This window comes from Telmatherina bonti, assembly GCF_933228915.1.
Source record: "Telmatherina bonti genome assembly, chromosome: 21".
Classification (NCBI taxonomy): Eukaryota; Metazoa; Chordata; class Actinopteri; order Atheriniformes; family Telmatherinidae; genus Telmatherina; species Telmatherina bonti.
In genome coordinates this window covers 10,552,160-10,562,731 of record NC_136630.1, presented here as the reverse complement: position 1 = coordinate 10,562,731, position 10,572 = coordinate 10,552,160, and the positions used below count along the sequence as shown (strand labels likewise).

Below are 10,572 nucleotides of genomic sequence, written 5' to 3'. Positions count from 1 at the left end.
ACTGTGATGACTCCCTGTTGGTCTCTCGACCAATAATATGCTCAGATTTATTATTCTTTGGTTTTTGATGATGGTGACATCCAATCTGAGCAGCCAAAGATCAGTGTGAGTTGAAATAGTTGCCTTCCTGTATTAAAAAATAAAGTAATAAAGTAAAAAAAAAAAAAAAAAAAAGTGATACAAACAAAGGATCACCACCAAATGAAATCAGTTCTTCCTTGTCAAATTTCCAACAACTCCTAAAAATTTCATGAAAATCCATCCATAACTTTTTGAGTTATCTTGAACACAACAGACAAGCAAACAAACAGATAAACACCGGTAAAATCATAACCTCCTTGGCGGACGTAATAAAGAACTGTCTTTAATCATGGTTACAACTCAGTGGTAGCTATCACAATGTATTTATTTGTAGCTTTCATTTACATTGTCTCAACCTAAAAGAACAATAATACTTCTATAAATCTGCTTCATGTTAAGATTTCACCTGCAAGCACTTACCAGTTGTGACAACTAAAATATATGTCAAAACAGCAACACTGGAACGGTTTAATCAAACCTTTAAACTAGTACAATGAAAGAAGACGGCTAAAGTAAATATACATATATAACATACTTGATTGTCTTGGTGAGTTGTAGATGTGTTACATAGTGGAGATGACTTTATTTGTGTGCAGTTGTTCTCCCCTTTTCTGTGACATGAGATGTCCTCATGGCAGGTTAATGTTCTTCACATTCCTTTCAATTTAAGCACAAACTGTTTATTTCTCCTTGTTTCAGCAGAATGAACCGAAGATTTGAGATTATTCTGCAGTGGTCAGTAAAGGAAAGCATTACCGCCTTTCAGAGGTACTGTTTTCAGTACCTCTGAAACCTGGTTTTGAAAATTTAATTCAAAGAGCTCCAGGCCCTCCATGGACAGCTTTAACATAAATAAATGAGCAGCATGAGCCACCCCTGCATCTTATGATGGTGCCACTGGATCAGATTTTATGGGAAGTCTGCTGGAGGGATTTTCAGCTTGGGAAGAGGAAAAGAGGGCTGGTAATCTAGCTGGAACTTAAGCCTTTATGCTCTTCTCTTGCAATCATTTTTGCAAGTGATGATTTTGGTTTCTTTTGTTTTTAAGCGGAAGGGATCTTTATTCTCTAGTCTGGTGAAAATGCTCTGGCACAATGATCCAAATCCCGAGCTAGGCTGTGACATTTGTCTCCATTTGTCTGCCAGACCCTGTGAGCAGCAGCCTGGCCCAGTCAGTGATGTCCATGGCTTCATCCCACTCGCAGCACTCCCACATCAGTGCTGACACCATGTCCTCCATGTCAGGGTCGTACTTGGCTGGGGCCGAAGGTGAGCCAGGGGGAGATGATGGGGGAGATGTAGAGGGTGAGGAAAACCAAGACGCCCCCATGGAGAGCCGAGGACCATCACAGCAGGATGGGGTGAGGATAGATGGATGGAAAAAAGAATAATAGCTGTAGTATAATATAATCTTATCATAATTTCTCTCCCACCGGATCTTTTTTCTCATAGGAGATTTCTAAAGAGTCAAAGGAACAAAACTACTCAATGGCTGTAGAGGAGCAGGACTCAGAGGTGAATGTAACACACAGGAGCTGTGTAATTAATGCTTATTTTAACTTTTACATTTATTGCAGCTTTTTTTTCCTTTACTTTGTTTTAGGGAAATGATGTCACTGAAGAAGACTGCTCCTCCCCATCTAATGGGAAAGGTAACTAATGATGATCAGTCACCTTTCACGCCAGACCTTTCACCTCCCTTTGCATCTGTTGCTCTCAGATCACGCGGAAAGAGATTTATTTTTTGATAAAAACAAAAAATACAGATGATTATGGACTGATATTCTGTAAATCTTTTTGACTCATGGCTGATTTAAAAAGACAAAAAACGAAAGAGAATGGCTATAATATAAAAACAACAACAAACAAAAGAAAAAACAAACAAAACCCCCCAATCTTTTAATAAATCTAGATGCGGTCCACTAGATGGGGCAGTCCCTTTCTAAATATATGTACTGTAGTGTGAGCTGAAACCACCTCCAACATTCAGTGTCCACATAGAAATGAATGGCTTTTCATGCAGAATGAAGTCTGCTTTCCTGTGAAAGGATAACAGACCAAATTCTCTTCCCAAAGGATGCTCTAATTCGGGTATTTAATGCATTACAATTATTGATTATATCCTTCTCTATATCTATGTGCAACATTGTTCTCTTGAGGTAAAGTTTACCACTAAACTGGTGTTTCCAGTCAGTGTCTCCTTTGAAAAAGATCTCTGGTCAATCCAGCCAGTGGATTGTGCTGAAAAAAAACAATTCAAGCCGACTGGATATATTTTCTTCTCTTAACTTCAAAGCAGTGTTTTTTTATTTTTTTCATCCTGAAATTCATGAATGGTTATTCAAAAGAAATACTTTGATTAGCGCATCCTTTCATCAGTAGCAAAAAATGAGCACCAACAGGCATCTTATGTTATTCGTGCCACACCAGGCTAATGACTTACATTTGCATGTTTTAATTATGCGCTAAGTTTAATGCATACAACATTTGCTTGTGCATCAGCTGCATTTGGATGTGTGCCATTCATGTGGTTTTGCTCTCAAAGCGCCTCATCTGCTTTGCGCCTCATCTGCTTTTTTTGTTGCAATGCGAATCTTCCTCGTAGCATATCTGCACTGCTTCTGTTTGTGTCCCCAAGTGTGTGTGATTGTGTGAATGTGAGGGTGATGCTTTGGGTAAGACAGTGTAGTATAGATGAAATGTAAGGCTTGAAGGAAACACAACAAGGTAATCTTGCGGCTGTAGCTCAGGAGGAAGAACAGTTGTCCTTCAACTGGTAAGTTGGGGGATCGATTCCAGGCTTCCCCTGAAATGCCGAAGTGTCCTAGGGCAAGACACTGAACCCCAAACTGCCCCCCGATGTGCCTATCGGGGTATGAGTGTGTTGAGTGAGTGAGTGTGTGTGTGAATGGGTGAATGTGACAAGTAGTGTAAAGCGCTTTGAGTGGTCTGTATGACTAGAAAAGCGCTATAGAAGTACAAGTCCATTTACCATTTAATCTTTTGACACTACAGTTTGAAGTGTGTACATGTGAACAAGTGGATCATGCTTCCGTGTGTGTGTGTGTGTGTGTGTGTGTTTGTGTTTTGACACCTCGGGCCAGACTGAAACACTTGAGAGTTTTTGAATGACCTTCCAGTTTTTAGGAGATGAGCGGACCTGTGCTACCTGACAGACTCTGGCTGAGCACACACACTGGGATGTATGTGTCACACTTAACCCGTCAGAAAGCTTCCAAGTGTGCCTTGTGTGTGTTTCTGTGCTGAGCTGCCAATCATTCACACATCTTTGTCAAACACCTGTAGAAGCAGGGTGACTGCACACACAAGGTTTTCTTTGAATGTATTAAACATGTCCGTTTTGATGATCTAAACCTGATAGAAAGCAACAGATAAACAGCAATATCACAGGTTTAACTATCAGGCTGAATGGTGGGCAGTTAACCTAACCAGAAATGGAAATGGTGGTCTGGTTAATTTAACACAATCTTGTTGAATGAATGTCTGGTTGGAAAACAGGGAATATATAGAAATGTTATTTTTTGTCTGTTAAAACTAAACCTTATTATAGTACCTGTGCACTTCATTGCATGTTTACTTTGATTTAATTTAATTTAACTGGATTTGGTTTTGATTTGATAAACCAAATTTAGCAAGGGGAATTTCTTACATTTCAAAGAGATTAATCAAACTGTTGGAATATGTCATAACTCATAATAAACCAAGTTCTGCTCATTTATGTGCAAACCTGTCCATAATTACCTATAACAAAACGCTAACTCTATGTGATGATAAACACACTGGCGAATGGCACCATTTTTTTTACGGCTGACAATCATTACTTGTTTTAGTCTTAGTTTTACATGGTAATGATAAAATATCACATACATTTTATTTCTTTTCCTAACAACTTTAGTGCTTTATGGAGAAAATATCACAATTCTCACACAGTGACCAACATTCACTGACTTCTAGCAGTTACTTTCTGTTATATGTTATTGCATAAAAAAAGGCTTTATAAATAAAGTTTGATTTAATTTACTTTGATGATAGCAGCCATTTCATATTCCACCTACACATTGTCTGGCAAAAAACTGCACCTGTATCAGTTAGCTAAAAGCATCACTCCCATGTTTTATGTTCTTAATCAGCTACTTACATATTAGTAAAACCAGATAATGCATGTTCTCCTTCTTACACCAATGCTGAATACTTTCTCTTTTCCTGTTTCATCTCTTTGACAATGTTAATTCACAGGTTCTTGAATCACATGACGCGATCCTGTATTTCTGAATTGTATATCCTCAAACTTCTCATAAAACAGTATCCTACAACTGTTAACTCCTCCGCTTTCTTTTTCTCCATTGCCTTCTGAATAGTAGTCTTCTACAAGCCTTTATAGTGCTGATGTGGTTATTGAGCAGTAGCCTAACGCCAACATTGTTTATTCAGAATAAAACAATATATTGTTTAAGAGATTTCTTTACTTTTACATGCTGCATCTTAAATCAGCAAAAAATCTATTCCATGAACCCTGATGTTTTTTAATTATTATACTTAAATGTGACAAATCTTTATTGTAATTTCCTCACAAGCTTGGTTTTGTTGTACCTGTACGTGTGCTCCCCAGTGAAAATAATGAATGGATTACAGTGTTATATATTGTTTCATGAAGGTGGAGGCCCAGTTCACGCTCTGGTCATTTTCCAGAATGTTTTCTAAAAGGACTTTTAGAAACATCACTGATCATCAGACTCCCTTTACACCTGATGTGTCAGAAGACTGATCAAATGTCAAATATTTTACCATTGCTGCTCTAGCATGGCCGCCCTCACCCTTCCTCCACCTTCCAGTTACCTTGCCTGTGTCACTACCTACACCCCCCCCTCCCCGCCCCTCTGCTGTGCCTGGCTGCTCTTGTTTGACCTTTGCCCTCGCTTGCAGGTGGGCGGAGCAGGTGTCCAGAGTTGGCCAATAACAATCAGGGCGTCGCCCACTGCGACACGCCCTCTTTGGGGTTGGATAATGAGCAGGCTCCCGACAGCCGATTCGCCGGTGAGTGGCAACCTGTCGAACATGGACCAATGAGAGCTGAGCATAGAGGAGAGGAAAAGTGAGGAGTGCATGAGTGAAAGGTTTAAAGGGGTACGGATTCATTAGCTTCATGTGCTAACACGCTAATGTAAATTTAAGCACAACAGAGACAAGGCAAGGGTTTAACAGACAGTGATCTGAGGATTATTTTTAGCATCTTTGCCCGGCATGGAGATCTGGAGCCTTCCTTCTTCTCTTCATCCCTATCCTTTGGTGTTACTTCACAGCTTTATTTCTTTATTTTATACTGGTTAGCTGTGCACTCTCCTCCCTCTTCCTTTTAGCTGAAGCCCTGGTGTATTTGTGTGTTTGCGTGAATGCACCTCAGTGTATGTCTGATGAGTCTCTTCTGCATGCCATTTTTGTTTATGTGAGGGTGTGAGACAAACTATTCAGTGTTTCCCAAGTATTGGAGTTCATGTTCAGTGTCTGCCAGCTCCAAGCTGCTTTGCCAAGCACCTCATTTTCTCACTTCCAAGCTCCCCTCCTTGTCCTCCACCAATCCACCTCTCTGCTTCACTGAGTTCAATAGGTCACTTTGCTGAAAGCTGAAGGTTGTTAACGGGATTCCTGGTTGATTCCCCCTTGTTTCTTACATATGAAGCCATATTTCTTATCAAACCCAACAACAGATGAGGAGAAAAGCAGGTACTTTTTTTATATTAGTCCTCAAAAATACAGAAAAAATTAGAATAAACCAAATAAATTTGGATGTTATTTTATTGTTTTCTGACATATTTTGACAAATTGTGAAAACTGTACATTAACACCTCACTGATATTCTCAGATCATCTGTAAATTATTTACAAATTTTATGCAGTAAAACACAAGCCTATATTCAATGACACTGTTCTTGTCAGAGTTGAATAATTTTTGGTCTTTCACCACTTCCTTTACAACCTTCAGCTCAGATCATGTAGCTTTTTTCCTCCTTCAGTCTGAAACCTTGATTTCATTCATTCCCTGGAAGCCACATTTGACCCGGTTGGAGTTTTATGGTGGATGTTGTGACATGTTTCGTAAAAGTTCTGTTATCTCTCTGTTTCTCTCCTTTCTGACCCCTTCCACCATTCTTCACATCCTCTTCTGTCTTTTCCTGTACATCTCCCTTCCCTCCTTACTCTTCTTTCTGTCTCCTCCTCCATCTTTTTTCCCTCTTTTGCTTTCTTTCGGATGGACAGATGAGGAGTCGTGCCCAGTGCACATTGAGGACTAGGTATGAAGTAATGGTTAGATGGAAGAACAGTCATAAGGGTCACGAACTGTAGGCCTTACTGTACATTTATTCAATATATTCAAGTGTAAACACTGGATCAAATGGTATTTTATGAAAAAGAAAATGAAGTATACAGTATTTTGTTTTTTTCAGTTATAGGTTAGAGTCTACCTGGATATTTGTCATGCTTTCAAGTTATAAAACAGTTAATACATCTCAATGTAATTAATTGTTCAAAATATACAAACTACAATGGAAACATGAATACTTATTTATTAAAAGTTGAAGCAGAGAGTTTCAAATATAACCCAATTTCCAAAAAGTATGGGGCTGTGCAAATGAAGTCCTAACTGTATCAAAACATCACTGTGGAAACTGAAGATTGTTTTTGGTTTTAAGAAATAAAGTATGAATTTTACATTTGAAAACAACATTTAAAAAAAAAAAAAAAAAGCTGGCACAGAGGCAGAAATTGATGAGGACATGTACAATCCCACAACAAAGGAAAAGTCTCCCAAGAAAAAATCTTTCAGAACCAAAGATGTATAGAGGTTCACCAGTCTGTGAAAGACTGCAAATGTGTATTAAAGCAAAACTGCTCATATTTGGTACGTAATATCATCAATACATGAGTAGAAAATGTTTGTAAAGGATGTTGTCAAATTACAACGTTGAATCAGTGGTCTTCTGGTCCTCGGGTTGCAAAGCAGGATTCTTGAGTGAAATAAATAATTTATTCAGCGTCACATCTACATAAAAAAAAAAACTGAATAAGATTGGTCAAGACAGTTTTGTGCTAATGGAAAAGCTAACTTCCACCATTGATGCTGAACATGTGCAGGTTTTGGAACAACATATGCAGTGTTGCTTGTATGACATCTTTCTTTGGGAATGTCTTATTTCCATTACACAAACTAGACTAGTCCAAATATAATTTTTTTTTTAAACAATTCAAAACATTTGGTCAATTATAAAATCAAAAAGGTGACTTAAAACTTATTGAGCACCTAAAATCTAGTGTTCAGTAAGAGTGAGAAATGATTTACTCATGTCAATTCTGAAACACTTACGAATGCTGTTGAATGCAACATAGTTGTGAATATGCTGCTGGAGCCCGGAGTAAATTTGGCAATCCCCAGTGTTTTGGTTATAAATATGTATCATACTCCATGATAAAATCCTGTGCATTGATAACTTGCAGGCTTTCACTGCCTGTATATTAATCAGGCCTATTAGTCTGGGCTTTTTGGCTTGAAAGTAAAAAGATTCTAGACAGACTGATTTGTCTTTCTGATCATTAAACTCCTCCTGGATATAAAGTTTTAAACTGTTGACATTTTTTTTTATCACAAATTCATCTGCAGATATTATTTTTTAATTGAATTGATTCATTGTGTAGTTCAAATGTCATTTTACTATTACATAGCAAACCTTAGCATAACCGAGCCAAGTGATACATTTTTAATGAAATTATTAAAAGCATCAATATGAAAACTATTGAATGAGTCAACTAAGTGCCTTAACTATAATGTTCTGATTTTACAATACGCTGTCTTTTCTACATTTGTGGTCTTCTCTCTTTCAGATCTTGTGTACCTCGGGGGCTACAGGCCTGTTCTGGAGCCCCTCCCCCACCACACCTCCAACAGCAATATCAACCTGGAGATGCAGGGGGCTGAGAACAGGGATGGCCAGAGCCTGAAACATCCCCGCCGCGGACCACTCATTGTGTAACAGCCGTGCACACACAAAACTTACCCGTCCAGAGTCAGCTTTTCTTACCCTGCCATAGTGCTGCAACACTGGACACTGTCCTCGCTGAGCAGGGAAACACATCCTTTATCCGTCTCAACATTTCCTGGATTTACTGTAGTTTCTGCCACTGAAACCCTGCAAGAATGAAAAGAAGAAAATGGAGGAATCACCTCTCCATGTTTGGTGCACTTTTATCCCACGTTTTCTTGTCTGTGACCTTACTTCCTTTAGGAATAAATTGCCTACGACTACATTATTATTTATTACCTGTAGATTTAATGAGAGCTGTGTATTGTGACATTGTCTTTAGGAAAATACATGCTGCTCCTCTTTTCTCTTTTTATTTTCCCCTCTCAGTGTATTACCAGCCAAACAGTCAGGGGCTACTGTGATCGGCAATCGGATTTATTACTACTAACTTCTTCTGTGATATAAACTCTATGTTGAACGAGTGGTCGGACATTTTGACTCTAAATGTCAGCTCTCACCGGACTACCTTATCTTATTGAAGAAAAAACATGCTGACTGCTCTCTTCGGATCAGGGAGCTCCCATCTCGGCTTCGCATGCAGCTTTTCAGGTTTCCTCTCATTCTTGCCACACTTTTGAAACACAGCAACCCATGCTGAATGTGAATTCAGACGCAGTAAAACTGGTAAAGGTGGGGAATGAGCCTAGAAATGGCCTGAAATGAACTTTTTATTTGGGTGGGGTGCCACATAGAATGTAGGATGAACAACGTCGATCTTAAAGAATGGGAATGTGTGCGACTTCTTAAATGTCACCTAAACTGGAATCGAGCTCCAACTTTGACCCATACCCTACATTGCCATCCCTTAATCTTAGCATGTCAGTATTACTGTAGTGTAACTGGAAATCAACATGTACAACCAAGCAATAAAGATCACATCTTTATCCTTTTTCCTGCACTAGGATGCTCATTTACAGGTAAAACAAATGAGAATACTGTGTTTGCACTGGCCTGATATATCCAGATTCAGACCTTTTCAGTGTTTTTATCATTTCATATTTAATGTTGCCATTGTAAATGGATTTATTGTGGAAAGAGCCTCATACAGTAAATCTAAAAAAAACAAAACATGTTCATCCATATTTTCTCTCATTCTGATCATCCCATTGCGCTCGTTTCCTCTTGTTTGTGAAACTTTTACTTTTGGTTTTTGTATAACTTTGATGTATATTTCACCTGTTGTTGAAGCTCTCTATTATGTGTTTTTAATTTGTTGCAGAACACTGTGTTGTTTAATAGAATGTGGATGAAAAATATGTGAAATTTTTTTGTAAAGGTTTACACTTCCCATAACTAATAACTGAAAAGGGACAATATCTACATTTAATGCACTATTAGCTGATTCCTAGACGACACACTTGGCAGTGCATGAGGCGATAATGAAGCCAGCATGTTAATCTAGGTCAGCCTGCACCCTCCTGTAGACTTGATTATAGATCACTGCAAAATCACAAAGTGGTTCCATATCCTTCTGTAGTGTTATATTTCAGTTGTCAGCGCCCTATCTCATTGGCCGAACTGTTAAGGTCAACACTACTGCACTACTCTAGCCAGGCTGCAATCAATCACAGTCCGAATGTGCAGACTGGACCATCGTTGGCCACCAGTTGCAGTACGATATCAAAGGTATCCACACGGCCCCTTTTTTTAGCGTGAACATGTCAAAGATGTAAAACGGACAATAAAGTTTTTTGCAACACAACTGCTACAGAGTGATTTCCTGTTGGATTAAAAGAGACAGCGATTCATTCATCAGGGCTTGGTTTATGTTTTGGTTTGAAGTGCATGAGCATGAAACACTTCTCTGAAATGTTTCCTAACTTGGTCACTGTCGCAGAAGCGCTCCTCGCACACATAGTTTTTCAAACTTGAAGGTTTTTTGTTTTTTTTTTAAATCCAGCCATAAATACTTCCCAGAACCAAAAATCCCATTCCCACACAACTGAATTGTAGCGTTATTAGTAGCTGAACTTTATTTCTAAACAGGAACCCTGCAGGACATAAACACACAAGTGACAGAGATTAAATGATGTGTTTCAGTATGATGATACCCAAACATACTGAATCAGAATCTCTGCACTCCTGTTTTGCAATGATTCTTTTTTGCTTTACTTAGGGAAAAACTGCAAATTATTACCTTATTGGATGTTTGAATGGAGGTTTTGTTTCATGTGATTCTAAGGGAATACAGTCTGGATACATCCCCATTGTTTTGATATGTTTCTTCTTTAATTTGTTACTTATCCGTGGTTGCCGTTGTCCATCCTATGATCTTATATAAACTACCAGACTTATTTTAATCTACTCAAAAATGGAAAAGCAAACCAAAAAGAAAAACTGTTTGAAAAGTGGTTATATTTTTTAATTTATGTGTTTTTATGGCTGCTGTATTCATT

General features: G+C 38.4%; 1 protein-coding gene across 2 annotated transcripts in view; it reads left to right on the top strand.

Annotated features, from left to right (window-relative positions):
- Positions 1–9,812, top strand: part of rnf157 (ring finger protein 157) — a 25,692-nt gene extending 15,880 nt beyond the window's left edge. The window contains exons 15-19 of one of the 2 annotated variants that reach the window (XM_079260860.1): positions 1,228–1,442; positions 1,534–1,596; positions 1,685–1,733; positions 5,026–5,136; positions 7,977–9,812. In XM_079260860.1, the coding sequence (XP_079116986.1) occupies positions 1,228–1,442; positions 1,534–1,596; positions 1,685–1,733; positions 5,026–5,136; positions 7,977–8,125 (587 nt within the window). In that variant the 3' untranslated portion in view covers positions 8,126–9,812. Of the gene's footprint in view, positions 1–1,227; positions 1,443–1,533; positions 1,597–1,684; positions 1,734–5,025; positions 5,137–6,356; positions 6,392–7,976 lie in introns of both variants that reach the window. The other variant, XM_079260861.1, reaches the window with a different exon arrangement.
- Positions 9,813–10,572: the final 760 nt, after the last annotated feature.